Consider the following 15,171-nt stretch of genomic DNA (forward strand, 5'->3'; position numbering starts at 1 on the left):
TGACTTCACTTTTGTTCACAAATCAACCTGTTCAAAGCTGCAGAACAAGAGGCTTTCTGTTTACTGACGTGCTAACATCCTGTTATGAACCAAAACAGGAGTGCATGCTGTCCTTCCACAAGATCTGCTTGATCAAAAGAAAGTTGTGCCTGTCATGCTGGAGATCATGAATGGCACAAAGGCAGTTTAGGAGTGTTGTGTCTTGGGACATCTTGCTGTGATTGGATATCTAAAGACAGAGCAGTGACCTACTGATATTTTAGAACTTTGCAGAGTATATTTCCTAATATTCTGCACAGTAAGTGAACTACTATCCACAGAACTGACTTCTTCCTCTGCTATGCCGCTAGAAATTTGCCCCTGTAACAACACTTCTCAGGAAACAGCAGGGAGCCACAGGCTTTACTGTAATCCACTAATCCATTAACTCCTTGTCCTCATAAGAGAAGAGGAATAAGAGCACAAAAGCAGCTTTTCAATCCAGATGTAATAAACTGCAACAATTTAATACAAGTTTAATGATTTTAGATGCTTACCATGACTATTTTTTTCTAACTAAGCACCACAAGTTAAGAGAAAATTTGAGAAGTAACCAGGTAATAGCATCCAGCTTAAGACCACATCTTTCCCCAAAATAACTGAAAGTGTACTGGAAGTTCATATCCAAGTGACTTTGTGACATACAGAACATCTATCTGGCAGCTGAGGTGGCAAAACAACATTAACTCCTATCAAAGGAGAAGCTTTAAGCCAAGAAGATATGCAAACAGTAAATGCAGGGTTAGGCTTGTATATAAAGCAGCTCTTCCTCCTTCCTTGACTGAGCAGCATCCAAGTAGTCATTTCCTCGAGTAGTCTTTTCACACTGTAGAGCTACACTCCCTTCCACTCCCTTCAACAAGTTAAAGCAGTATTTGCACTCATTTACTACAAGTCACTGTGGAATATCTTCTACATTAGCTCATGTTCAAATAGAAGAACAGTTTTGAGGTCTATCCTAGTTTACCTATCACTTCTAAACTACTGTTTCAGGGACCTTAAAATCCTTCTCAGCCATGAATTAATACAGATATGTAACAGTCTCTGCAATAGCCCTTAATTTTCTCTTATCAGTCCTGATGGGCAGTCTTTATCTAAAGGATTTTAAACAACGCAGTCCAGGGTATCTAAAGGAGAGGCTGGATGTCACATGAAAGATTCTAGCTTTTTACTATCTCTTCTCCATTACTCTCCCTTAAGCCAAACATGCACAAATTAAATAAGCGTAAAAAAAAAGAACCAAAAAAAAAACCCAGCCAAACAAAATATCCCAGCCCCTCAGAGCTCTTTGCAATGACCAGGAGCAAGCCAAGAGTGAGAAGCCATGGGAAGAACAGCCGTTTTGTTTTAGACAGCCTCCTCAGACTAATCTCATGCTAATTGTGTTTTCCTTAAATCACTCTCCTGCAAATAGTAGCAAGTGATGCAAGCCTTAGTGCTTATTATAGCTCTAAGCAGTTCTTAGGGGTGTTTTTTCAGGGCAGAAACTGACCATATTAGATGTGCTGCCACGGCCTTGCAAAAGCAGCAGGAGAGCAAACCAAGATGCTTTGCCTTATAATTTCTTTTAAAAGGTAAGTAATCTAAGAACATATGTAAAAAGAGTCTCTGACTGTCTACAGAAGTATTTCAAGTCCTACTTTAGCACTACACTTTAGCAATGCAAACAAGAACCCACACCTCAGAGGAGCAATGCAGTAGCTGTAGCCTACACAGTGAAAGCTTATTACTGACATATAACAATTACTTACAGGTAACTAAACCAAGCTGTACGTGCTCAACTGGCTCTATGTGAAGTTTGTTTCACTGAGTGGCTGTTCTTACAGAGAACAAATAACTCTATACATACCCGTGTAGTCATTTAATCCATGTGCATGCCCCTCCTGCCCACACCTGCAATGCACTTCCATAATAACCTACCATCCATTCAGACAGGTGATCATCACATGATGAATGAATGAACCATCTTTTTTCAACCTCCACTTGCTGATCTGTAACCTGACAGTCCCAGTGCAGTGAAGCAAAGAGACATTTTGGGAGGTTCAGCTTCGGGACACTATCCCTTGTCCAGCACAATGAAAATTTAATGCATTAAGTTCTACGTGAAGAGATAGAATGTTTTTGTTTATTTTGTTTATTATATTTGCTGGATTTCATTTGAGGAAAAAAATACGGCCTGAGGAAAAAGAAACAGTAACGTGGAAGAAAACATACAAAGAAACATTTGGAGAACAAACTAAGGAATCCTTCCTCCTCTGTCCAACTTCTGGGGCAAAACTGAAAAGCTAAGACAGTTACCTAGCAAGGGAAATGAAGAACTGCCTTGTCCTTCAAACCTAGGACAAAATCAGCTTTTGCCTCTGTGCAGACACTTTTCATCAACCCAAGAGGAACTGGCTTCCCAATTTTACTGTGCAGCAGGGGTTTACCAGTACTACACTTAATATTGTAACAGAAACGATTTCTACATAACAGCCTGCAAATGAAAGGAGAAAAGCAAGTTTCCTGGTTTTCAGGGTGAATAGTAGATAGCACTGTTGCTGCAGCAGAATAAGTTGAGTGACAAATGACTTAAAAGTATTTCATTGTGAGATAAGCATAAAGCTGTACTCAAAAAATGAAAACAGACTCCTGATGATGTATCTGTCAGCTAAGACAGCTGGAGAGTTTATAAAGCACCATCTTGCATAAGCCAAATTGCTTCAGCAGCTCTATAGTACATATAGAAGAAAAGACTTAACATAGTATTTAAGAGTATATATTTCTTACAGGAGTCCATATACACATGTAGCTCTTGTTAGGTTTTAGTTCATGAGGCACATACTCCATGCAGTGACAAGGACTCCCAAGTTTGGATAGCCCTTCACAGAACCACAGAGTTCAGAGCTCTCAGCTTCACTCCACCACCATCTTTTGTACAGCATAGCCACACCTAACTCTTTTCTCAGTCACACCAACCAAGCACTAATTAACTGGACTACCCTAATCAAGTACTGCAGTTTGGCTTTCAACCTGTAATTTTCTTGTCTCTTCTCTGGTGCCTATGAAAGATAAGCTACAAACCTACTTACTGTAGTAATTCATATATGTTACAAAACTATCCAAATGAGCAAGTCACTAGAAAAGTCCATACATCTACTGGCAAATTGACAGACATCTGAAAGGGTTATTTTCCAAAAAATATTTTTATTTGCCATCTGTACTAGGACCTCCATATGCAAAATGCAGAATCTACAGTAAGAAGCTGCCCTGAAACAAAAATCTGGAGAGATATAAGGAACTGAAGGGTAATCCATTTTCTTGCATTATCATATTTTGAAAATTCACTTGATCTTTTTATGAATAAAGAACATTTAATTTGGAAAGAAGACACTCAATATGACAGCTTCACAGAGACTAGAGCAAAGTCCAAGTGTTAAGAAGCCTCTCTAAGCCTTGAAATATTTTACAGTTGCTGATACAAGTAGTACACCAACTGTTTTAATGAAAAACATCACAGACTTTTGAGAAATCAGTGTATTTTAAAATAGTCTGCTTTAGAAATTACATCTGACATAGAAGGATTTAAGACAAAATCAAGAAGTTTAATAGATAAACCATGAGCCAAAAAAATGTCTAAACAAGACAGAAGTGACAACCAAGCTTTGAAGTATTAAAGACAGGCTGGTGTGCTAGCTGCTTGTTCACAATCAGCTACAGTTGTAAACACTGAAAACTGCTATCAAGTAAGACTTCTCTGAAGCCTGTAACAGACTGGTATAAATACAGGCAAGACAGGCATCACTCCCAAATCAGTAACACATCCAACCTGTAACAGAATGTTGCATTATTTAGTGCTGAGGACATTGTAGATACAAATGTCCAAAAAATAAATCTTGATGTAAGGAGATCAAGCATTTCCAAAGATAGACAGTCAAAGTTTACACAAGTACTCCCTATAAGTTTAGGTTATTTGAATTATTTGAAATCACATGCTGTGCATCCACCTAAGCACAGTCAGCATTCAACAACTGCACTTTCATTTTTCTACAAGATCTATAATGTAGAATCCTTATCTGTGCAGAATCTTTCAGATTATCCCCACAGACACACTATGTTTCACCATTACTCATACTCTGGAAAGGCTATTGGCAAACTAAAAGTGCCAGGCCTTTGTGGCAGCATTAAAAATAGATACAAGAATCAAACAAAGCCAAAATTTGGATTGAAATTAGGAATGCCAGCAGAACTTTGCATGTCACTTCAACTACCAGATATTGAGTCCAATTTTAAGGCTAGAAACAGAGCTCAAGAGCCGCACATGGTGAGTAGCTTCCCTCCCTTCTCAGAAAAGGAACACTTGCTTTCTTTGCTTAGTCAAAAGATGCTGTTCACCTTAACACTGCCACTTTTTGTTCTTGACAACATCTCGCTCCTTAGTGAAGAGGCAAAGAGGGAGCTTTTACCAATAGCAGTACCTGCAAAGCCCAGAGTCTCCCGAGAGTACTTCTGTGAATGCTCCAGGAAGTATTTTTGTGAATCTACGTCTGTGTACACTAGCCCATGGTTAGCCGGCAGCACTCAGAGCTCCACTAAAGGAAAGGCTCAAATGCCATTCACAGCTATTTGGAAGCTTCATACATCACCTACTAGTGGGAATACCAGCTCTTCTGCAGCTGTTTTGAAGATGCTGCTGCTTTTTTCATTATGAAGACAAGAAAGATACACAAGTAATTACAGCTCCCAAACATCTGTCTGGACAGAGACAAAACATTTGAGATACACCAGTATTTGTTTAAAGAGTCAAAGTGTTAACATTTTACTTGTATCACTAGTAAGTTACATCTTTGTGTCTTCTGCAGATAACTAGAGCAGGAGAGGTTTGTTGTCCCATCTGAACTGAGGTAGCTTCAGCTCTGTTCCCACTCTGCCTTGTGGGGAAATAAGACCTAATTTGTTATATACTACAACTTTAAATGTTGTCATTCCACATCCTTGAACACAGGTTGCAAACCTAAGAGCCTGAATGCTTCTCTTGTACTTACTCCCAGTGAATTCCACTGGAAACAAGAGTGGACAAAGTTAACCAACTGCAAGAGATGAGACACTGATGAATCAAGTCATACTGCTTCTAGCTAAATCAGTGAAAACAATGATTTAAAAAATCATTGTGAATTTCATCGGGTAGATACAACAGCAAGTCTTAACTGCTATGACTCCAAGTGGGAACTGTGTTACACACGTATCTTGCACAGAACACCAGGACACTGGAAAATACTCACTAAACAGCAAGACCACCCAGACAAAGTACAAGAGCATTTGTGTAACCTTGAACTGCTACACTACGCATTTTATAAGCCATCTTCTACACACACCACAGCGAAGTCTAAAGCAACCTAACGACCTGCAACTCTGTTTTGAAAAAGAAAAACCACCCCATTCAAACAGCTTCAGCACTAAGGAAGATTATCAACCTGGAATTTTACATATAAAGGCCCTGTTCACATGTCTGGAAGTCCAAATCACCTGATTTTAAAGACACTGTATTTAAAGGGTCTCATTTCACCAGTATAGTTCTTTGCTAGGTTTTTTGTATTAGAAGTCATCAATATGAAGTTTTCCAAGCCAGTGTGGTTAACTAATCCCAACACAAGCCCAGTTAGAACAACATAATTTGCATTAAAAAATTCTTCAAATCTATTCATATCTTTAGAGAGAAGACTTTACTGCCATTCCTCCACTGCTTTTAAAGTAGCCTCAAGTGATTTACAGAGACACACAGGTGGACAAAATAGCGCTGTTTCACCACACCAGCCACAGCGACCTTAGCCCTTCCCCAGGCAATTCCTGCCACATCATACACTTAGATCTCTAACTCTGATTAATATTAAACTATCGTATGCAATTCTCGGACGAAAAGGAAGAGTGAGCACTGAGGTGTGCCCCCACACATACCCCTTCCCCCCACACAGGCAGCAGCAGACCTGTACTCCTCCTCTCCCGCTGCACACTCAGACACGCTCCCCCACTTCTCTCGGGGAGGCACTTACTCGCACCCCCCTCCATCCCGTTTTTAATTACACCGATTCCAAGCGCTGATTTCCGTCAACGCAGAATCTTACAGCCAATTTCAGCCAAGCCTAGGCATACGCACTGAGGGCCCTGCTCTCAGGCGCCTACAGAGGCCTGTTTTCCATCAGTGACGTGATGAACCGGGAGCCGCTCAGGGATCTGGAAGGAGCCCAGGGACGCCTCTCCCTGCCCGGCCGCACACCCACCCGCGCCCCGGCCCCGCTCCGGCGCATCGCGAACAACGGCGGCACCGAGCCCCGGCACCCCTCCGCCGGGGCGGCCGCCGCCACACTCAGGGGCGGGGGAGGGGGGCGACAGGGGCGCTGAGGGGGCAGGGAAACACCCCAACCCACCCACCCAAAACGCACAAACCCACGGGCAAATGCTTTATGCTGCCCCCCCTCCACGCCGCGCCGCCCCCCCGAGCGCGTCGCCATTTCGTGAGACAGGAGCGCTCCGAGCTGCCCGCTGCGGGGATCGGGAGGAAGAGCGGAGCGCCGGGGAGGGGATTGAGGGGTGAAGCCCCGGCCCCACCGGGCACCAGCCCATGGCGACGGCCAGCGCGGCCCAGCCCAGGCCCCGGCCCCGGCGCCACTCACAGTTGCGGATATCGGAGATGAAGACCGCCAGGCCTCGCATGCCATCGCCCTTCGACACCGCAGGCATCGTGGCGCACGATCACGGCCGCCCTGGGACGCGACACGCCGAACCCCCGCAGCCGCCGCCCGCTCTCCCCGCGGGCTGCTTCAGGCCGCTCCGCCGCCGCCGCCTCCGCAGCGCGCAGGCGCCGCCGGGGCTCCCGCGCCCCCGCAGCCGCCGGGCGGGCGCGGCTCGGGCGCCACCTGCCGTGCGGAGGCGGGAGCGCCGCGAGTGCCCGGGCCCCCTGCGCCTCCCGGTGCCGCAGCCGCGGCGGGCGCGGTCCCCGCCCGTCCCCCGGGATGTGTCCCCGCTCCCGGGCATCCCCCGTGCGACCCTGCGGCCCGAAGGGGTTGGCTGGCTGGAGGCCGGGCCCCGGGGATCGGCCGTGCTGCTGCCGGAATGCGATTTCCAGTCACCGCCCGTGAGGGAAAAAACGGGCCCGGGCCGAGGTGAGGGGCGGCAGGGTGGCGTCAGCCGCTGTGTCCGTGGGTGAATTCACTACGCGCTCCCTGCTCGGGAACAGCCTTATCCCTTTTTCTCCTCGTGGCCCTTAATGGCCGAGAAGTTTGATGATTTTTGAAGGTGAAATATCGGGCTTCGCTGGCACTTCATGGGATGTAACTGCTGAAGGAGAAGGGAGAGGGACGGCCAATCAAGATACTGGAAAATTTCACTTCATCTCTAAGCTTTGAGCAGACTATTGATCTGGAATCTTATTTCCAAAATGTGAAGAGCAAGGTACAGACTCTTAGTGTTCGTAAGAACGTGCTTTCCACAGGGTGGACTGCAGGAGGCTGTGCCTCGGTCCTCTCCTCAAAAGGGACCCCAAAACAGTGCACGGGATCTGCTGCACGTACCCTGCATAGCCCCTGCGAGCACTGACGAGCCTGGAGCTTCTGTGTGCAGCTCCATCCTTAGCACATCCCCCTGAGAGCTGCCATCGGCTGCGTGCGTGGCGCAGTCGCGCTGTGTTCATGGAGAGATTCCCACTCGCTGACTCCCTGGGCACGGAGGCGTGCAAACCCAGGGCCACATGTTCCTCCCGATGGCTGTAAACATGCGGAGTGACACAGTCCCGCACCGCATCTGCTCCCGAGACTGAAAACATTTCAAGGTTAAACTGTCTCAAACATGCCGAAGAGGTGGGACTGTGCTGAGCATTTAATATCTTCAGCTGAAAATAGGTTCAAATGGTCTCAAAACTGGCCTAGACTGCCTAAACAAAAGTATGCTGGGGGCTTCAGTCACGATGCAAGGGATTAGTATACTTAGTGCAGAATAATGACTTAGAATCATGGGGCTTAGGGCTACTAGAGATCAATCAGTCATCTCACCTCTATTTCAGCATACTTCAAGCCATTTAATTTCATCTAGGTGTTGTTTTTTGGGGTTGTTTGTTTGTTTGTTTTGTTGTTGTGGTTGTTTGGTTTGTTATTTTTTTTTTACCCCCAGTGATCTGAGCCCAATATCTAGCTTTTAGCTCCAGTCTATCTTCCAGAAAGGCACTCAGTCTTGTTCTGACACAATCAAATTCACTGTCACCCTGGATAGTTTGCTCCCATGGTTAATTCTCCTTGTTTAGAGCTTCCATCTTGTTTAGTTTCAGCAAGCTCCAGTACCTTTAATTTCGTGATATGTGTTTCTGTCATAAAGATCTACATAGTACTTGATACCCTCTGTCTGACAGTGGCTGCACACCTCAGGTCACCTGTCAAGGGTCTCTTCTGGGTGTTTTCAGGATACATTGTTGCATGAGTGCTTTTTAGTTGTGCAAGTATCTCTGAGAAAGGCAGGATGACAGCGTGTGGTAGTCATGCAATTATCCCTTTGTGCTTGGATCCATTTTGTAGACCAAGTGCAACTACAGGCAGTTGTGCACAATTAGTCTATTATTGAACTGAGATTATTTGTAGGCCTTCATGAAGAATACTCTCCCTTTTCACAGCTTTACAAATAGATTTTAATGCTTAATAATAATTTCCATGCACCTTTGAAGATGAAAACTTCCCATGTCATCAAATGAGGCTTTTTCTGTGATCAGAAAAAAAAATCTTTTTTGAGCTAGCCAAATTGTTGAACTAATTTCTACTCTTAAGAGCACAGTGACACCTAAAGGCTCAGTCTTTCAGTCCTGTCTAGCTGTATTCCTGTCAATACTGCAAGTCATGCAGGTATCCATCTGCCTTTTCAGTGGTGGCTTAAACACTGCCAGCAGAATAGCTGTGGCAGTACCAAGCTAAGCATGAGCTGCAAATTCTTCTTGAGAACTGGGAAAGTATCCAACTGGTTAACACATGTGGATGCTTCTAGTTTTGTAACTATCCAGCTAAATGTTTCATTTCAAGGGGCTCAGTATGCAGTGCACATACCCTGATTATTTTATGTCAACCCCCTTTGATTGGCTTTCACTATATTCCCCTTGCTCCCTGTCTTTTTGCCTCAACAAAGGCTTGTGCAATCAGGACAAATGTGTAGGCATGTCTGTCCTTACTGCCTCAGAACTTAGGACTTAGTACTGCATTTCAGATGTCTTGGTAGAGACAGGTTGGAAATTTTATGTGAATAATAGGTAGCTAGAGGAAAGAGAGTGTGTAAGGGTGTCCAGATGCATCCTGGCTGAAAGAAACATTGTCATGTGAACTCAGCTGTTATTCAGCACAGAGCTTGCACCAGGCACAACCCTTGGCAAACACACTGAGTTGGTAATTCTGTAAAATATTTTGGTTTGAGCCTAATGTCTATAAAACACCAGGCTGCCTAAAAACAAACATAAGTGGTTCTATCCATCCCAAGATGTTATGATTGTTTAAGATATTTATATTTACTGTAAAATCAGCATTAAAGGGGAGCTAGTACGAAGAAATATTTTCCTATTACATATAACATTTGGCATTACATTTGTTTGTCAACAAACCTTCAGTGTTTGCCCCCTCCTTCCCCTTTTATATGGGAGTTACTTTAAGTTTTTCTCAGGATTTCATTGAACTTTGGTATAAAGGCTTTGATATTTGCACTGACTTTCATAAAACTATTACCATTCATCTGAATGTTTTCAGCTGGTGAGGATCCAGTTGTGGGAATGACAAAAAAGGAACTGTTCATTTTCCTTTGTTACTTCTCTCACATTTGTCTCACCAGTTATTGTTTTCTTCTGCTCCTCATGATCATTCCAGCCATTACTGGAAGCAAAAAGAATTCAGGAGTAAGCAGAATCGCTGGCTCCACCATGCATACACAACCATGTTTCTGTACTTGACATCTAACATCCATTATCCCTTAACAGAGAGCAATTCTGCCATGTCAGAATGTCAGATGTGCTGCTTTCATTACTAGAAACACAAAGTTAGGATAATATCATTATCATGAAACTCTAAATTTACAGAATTTTGGGATGGATCTGGGCACAGAAGATCATGCATCTGCTTCACTGACAAGACTTTTGTGCAGAGGAAAAATATTTCCATTTTTCTTTTCAGTGCTGAAGAATGCTCATGAAGGTCTTCATTACACAAGAGGGAATGAAAGAAGAGGGCAGTTCAGCAGGATACGGCAACCTTCCAGTTCAGCTTCTAGAAGGTTGCACCAAACTGTGACTAAGACAGAAAGCAGGTCACAGGTCACAGGAAGGCTTCTGTTGGGAAGAGCACTGCTAGGATACACTGGCCTTGCCACTACATCATGATATAACACATTTGGGTTTTTATCAAGCCTTTTGATAGGGTGTGTAGTCTCTGCAAGCAGCCTGTGAAATAACAGGGTTATACCAAAACTTCTGCTGCAGTAAAAATAGTGGTAGCACAAGCCATGCTGCACGCAAAAACACAAACCATAGAAGGTCAAAACAGAAGAAAATAAAAAACTCAATTAAAAACATAATCTTTTATTTTAGAGCCTGTTAAAAGCCCTCTGAGGTATGACCCCTCCTTTGTGCACACCTAGTCAGCAGTATTGCCTGCAGACTCTCCACAGCTTTACCTACAGGATCATTTTGCCTCCAGGTCACTGCGTGCATTTTAACCCAAGCTCCTGATTTACCTACACTGTTTCTCAGAATCACAGCAACAATTTGTTTTGAAAAGACCTCAGAGATCATCGAGTCCAACCTGTGATCAAACATCACTATGTGAACTAGACCATGGCTCTAAGTTCTTCTTAGACACTTCCTGGGAGGTGATTCCACCACCTACCTGGACAGCCCCTCCCTATGTCTCATCACCTTCTGTGAAGGAATTTGTCCTAATGTCCAACCTGAACCTCCCTTGACATAGCTTAAGGCCATTTCCTCTTGAGTTGCTGGTGGCCTGTGAGAAGAGGCGGATCCCAACCTGGCTACAGCCTATTGTCGGGCAGTTACAGTGAGCGATAAGGTCACCCCTGAACCTCCTCTTCTCCAAGCTAGACCTGGAGCTGTATCGATTTGTTACAGCTTGGGCTAAACCAAGAGGCTCTTTATGGCAATTTAGACACCATCATTAGCATTTCCTTTCTTCAGCTACTGATGAGCCCCAAGCACCGCGCCCCAGTCGGGCTCTGTCCGGGATGTCCGGGCCCGGAGCACCGGGGAGCCGCCGCCGCTGCCGCCGCGGCCCCGCCATGTTGGCGCAGCCCGGCGCCCTCCCGCCGCCCCGGCGCTGCCCGGAGCCGGCGGGGCGGGGCGCTGCCGCCCGCCCGCACTTCCGCGCCGGCGGCGGGCGGTACGTGGTGTCCGCGGGCCGCAGGGCTGGGGAGGGACGGAGGAGAGGGGAAAGGGCGGGGGTGAGGCCGCGCTCCGGCGGGGCGGGGGCCCGGCCGTGCCGCGGTGGCGTTGATGCGGCAGCCGGGGGAGGCCGGGGCAGCCCCGCCGGCTCCGAGCTCGGGGAGGCCGCGGTGCGGCTGCCGCTGAGGCGCTGAGGGCCGGTGCCGCTGTGGGCTGATGTCGCTGATGTCGCTGAGGGCCGGTGCCGCTGATGCCGCTGATGCCGCTGAGGCGCCGGTGCCGTAGCACGCGTGCGGCTCCCCGGAGAGCTTCGCTATCTCGAGCGCCGGGCGAATGTGGGAGGGAATTCCCACGTCAAAGTGGAGCACCTTACAAGAGGGGAGGGTTTAATGTTAACGTGGAATTTATTCTCACTCTTCACTCCCCAGTATAGCTGTTATTGCTTTCATTTAAAAGCGTATCAGCAGTATGCTCCCTGGTCTTCCTTTACTAAGTGATGCAGGCTCCTTCTGCAAATGTAGTTAGAATCTAGTTTTTTTTTTATACATATGCTACAAACATTAACTCAGTGTTGTGTCCCATCCATTTAGTTTCTTTGCTTGCTTATTTTGGACAACCTAAATCTGTGCTAGCTTTACTCACTTTTAAAAATCAAGATAAATTTAAAACAGCTGACCAGAAGTATGTTACCTCATGTGGAGGCTGGGGTTAAGCAACATTTGTGACCTGGCTAAGAGAGAAACCTGGACCTCAGATCAGTTTGTCAAATGATATTTTAAGTTAAATTGTCCATAGTATCAGTTGGACAAGGACACAGACAGAGGCAGTTTTCAATTCTGTTTGCATTTTGCAGTGATAGAGGAGATAAACAAAAAGTGCCAAGCTCAGACAGTTCTACTGAGTTCAGCTAATTTGAGAAATGTTAAAAAATGGCAGAGTTCATAGAAGAAAAGTTTGATGAGGATTTAGTTTTGTGAAGCTTGCAAAATGCGTGCTTATGTTTTCCATAAAGAGCATTTAAAGTTTGACCAATTTGTCTTCTGTGTTACAGTGATGCTGTCTATCAATAATTTTCATTGATGTTGTTAAAGAACAAACTATTAAAGTAAGTGTCCATCCAAGAGTTGATAGTGGATTGTCAGTTATGGAAACCAATTTGCCACAGGCTCAGTGCTTCCCATAAATCTAGGAGTGGGTGTTGACTTAACAATAATTGACAGATGGATACGATCCTGTCAAGGAAATGAGCACATTTTGATGTCTAATTAGAGTTCAGTGATGGTTTTTTAAGCTTCTGTTCTTCAGCTGTTAGATGTTATCTTCTTTTCAGGGAAGTGGATGCTGTTGCTAATTGTTTCTGAAAGTGAAATCAAACACCTCCAAATCGATATATACGAGCTTCTGGGAGAATTGATATCCTGTCCAAATAGTTAAGACCTGTATTGACTGTTGGGGCTCTCCATTGTCCCTCTCTGCAATAGTTTATAGATCTTGCCAAGCTAGATGGAACAAAGGAGATACTATCAAAAGCAACCTGCTTTGTCTCATTTCTTAGAACGTGGAAAGCAAGGGGGTTACCAGTGACATTGAAGTCAAAGTAGAAGCATAAGACCTTAAATATTCATAATAGTGAATTTCAAGCAATATAGCAATTTAGCTTTTTCCACACTCTCTGGATCCAAGAAATAGCAGAAGGCTTTCTGTTTTTATTTTGCAGTTTATAAAAGACTTGACTAAAATCTTCAAATAATTTTGTACATGAGATTTTTTATGTTCTTTGGTGATATTGGCATTTTTTTTCAAGTACTTCTGCCACCATCCTTCTACTTTGTTGCCTAATCACATATTCTTCTCTTTTCCTGCAGAATCCCTAAATCCTACAATAAATAACTCTGGTTTTTAAAATCTCACAGCTAAGCCAGGCACATCCAAATACTAGTAAGTTTGTTGGGTTGTTGATTGCATGTCTGTTTCATTGAGTACATTTCCATTGAAGCTTCAAGGTTCCTTCTCCCACATTACTCAGAGGCTCAGTCTGGTGTTGTGGGATCCCTCACCTGTTTCTGGTTTTTTTTTTTGTACAGAAAAAAAGTACTCAAACTTTGAACAGCAAAGTTATCAGTCATCAGTGCCAGTACAACAAATATTGTAAATATGATTTGTAGAAATGAGCTTGTAGGTCTTCAAAGTGCTAGAGTGGTAGAGTAATATAGCAAGATAGTTCTTTAAGTTCAACAAAAATTCAAAATAGTGGAAAGAACCTATTTATTTTTCTATCAGGATCTCATTTATGAGAAGCAGCTTGATACAGATTTAGAGCCCTGGTTCCCAAATGCCAAATTTTTTTTTTCTGTTTTCTTCTTATTCACTACTGGGAGCTAGGCTGGGAAGCCAGTGTGACTTTTAAATGGGGAGAGGTTGGAAAACAAACTCTGTCTGTATTTGATTTTTTTTTTAAGTCTTCCTACAGATACAAGGTGTGATAGATGAACACACAACAAACTGTTGTCTACTAATTCTCAGTTCCTTTATCAGGAGCTAGGACAAACAGTCAAAGTTATTCTTCTAGACAAAAAGAACATTCACCCCTCTCCCTCCTTTTTTTCTTCAATTTCTGTATCAGTGACATGGCAAGGAATTGAAAGCAAATGTTTCACCTATTACAGTAAAGGCACATGGCTGTAAGCATATAGCTGTAATTCTTCATATCTGTTAATTAATTTATGACACATTGACCAGGCTAGGTAGGAGCAGAAAAAAATGTTATCTCTTATTTGCTCCAGAACAGGTAAGGTGGTACAGTAATTGTTCTGTGCAGCGGACATATATCTCAGTTGTACTTCTTTAGGGGGGTTCTTTATAAAGGAGGCTGCAAGGGTCCAACCCACTTCATCTGTGGTACAGCTGTTAAAACAAGGACAAAAAAAGATATTTAAGACTCAAAATAATCTCTTACAATGCTCTGCTTTTGTTGTCAGAGCAAAAGCGCTGTTAAAAGTACTCCCTTAACGAGTCTGATTCAGTACTGCCTTAATACTAATTCTAAATGGGAGAAGATAAAATTTCTTGACTTGTTTTAGACAAGAAAAGCGAATGAAACTGTTATATTCCTCTGTTTACAGAGATTTGAACCCTTATGTTTTAAGGAGAAGAGAAACTTGATATGGGGAAAAAAACCATGAGGCTTCTCTGTGCTTCACTTTCTCTGGCCGTGATATGCTGGCTAGCTGAAGGTACCCTGTCAAAAACAGATGCAAAGAAAGGTGCTACAAAAAAACTGGAGGAAAAGGTAAAGGAAATAACTGAAATTCTTATCTAACATGTGCAGTGAACTAATTGAACTTTGGTAAATGGCCTCTGCCTCTGTAAAACAGTGTTAATGCGTTTCCGCTGAAGCCTATACTCACAGATAAAACTTGAAACTGTCCTTTCCTTCAGCTTTGCTGTGTGTCACAAATAGTTCACTTCTTGAAACATATGATGTAGACTTCTGGAGCTTTATCCTCTCTGCAAGTTGCAGAAGCAGGAAGTTTTTGTCCCCTCGGGGAACACCCTTCCATCCCTTTGGAAAACAGGGTGGGGAACAGTAGTTTGGGCCAAGAGCTCTAGGTCATTTACTGGTGGAATGGAGCCCTGCCAGTGGGAAGGCTGTACCCTTTTGAAAGAGTTTGAAGAGCCTTCTAACCAGTAGTTCTTTTGCAGGCAGGAATGATTCAGAGGCCCACAATAATCAGAGCAAGCAGAGC

The 15,171-nt window shown here is 44.1% G+C and overlaps 2 protein-coding genes across 7 annotated transcripts in view; one reads left to right on the forward strand and one right to left on the reverse strand.

Annotated features, from left to right (window-relative positions):
• The window catches only part of AP2A2 (adaptor related protein complex 2 subunit alpha 2), a 42,174-nt gene extending 35,347 nt beyond the window's left edge, over positions 1 to 6,827 (reverse strand). For both annotated transcript variants that reach the window (XM_063398228.1, XM_063398227.1), the window contains exon 1: positions 6,690 to 6,827. In XM_063398228.1, coding sequence (XP_063254298.1) covers positions 6,690 to 6,756 — 67 coding nt within the window. In that variant the 5' untranslated portion in view covers positions 6,757 to 6,827. The remainder of the gene's footprint in view (positions 1 to 6,689) is intronic.
• A 4,522-nt stretch (positions 6,828 to 11,349) lies between these two features.
• Positions 11,350 to 15,171, forward strand: part of CHID1 (chitinase domain containing 1) — a 101,180-nt gene continuing 97,358 nt past the window's right edge. The window contains exons 1-4 of one of the 5 annotated variants that reach the window (XM_063398229.1): positions 11,350 to 11,423; positions 12,477 to 12,530; positions 13,291 to 13,363; positions 14,548 to 14,714. In XM_063398229.1, the coding sequence (XP_063254299.1) occupies positions 14,589 to 14,714 (126 nt within the window). In that variant the 5' untranslated portion in view covers positions 11,350 to 11,423; positions 12,477 to 12,530; positions 13,291 to 13,363; positions 14,548 to 14,588. Of the gene's footprint in view, positions 11,424 to 12,476; positions 12,531 to 13,290; positions 13,364 to 14,547; positions 14,715 to 15,171 lie in introns of those variants that run through there. The other 4 variants (XM_063398230.1, XM_063398231.1, XM_063398232.1 and 1 more) reach the window with 4 other exon arrangements.

Source organism: Prinia subflava, chromosome 5 (assembly GCF_021018805.1).
Source record: "Prinia subflava isolate CZ2003 ecotype Zambia chromosome 5, Cam_Psub_1.2, whole genome shotgun sequence".
Taxonomy (NCBI): Eukaryota; Metazoa; Chordata; class Aves; order Passeriformes; family Cisticolidae; genus Prinia; species Prinia subflava.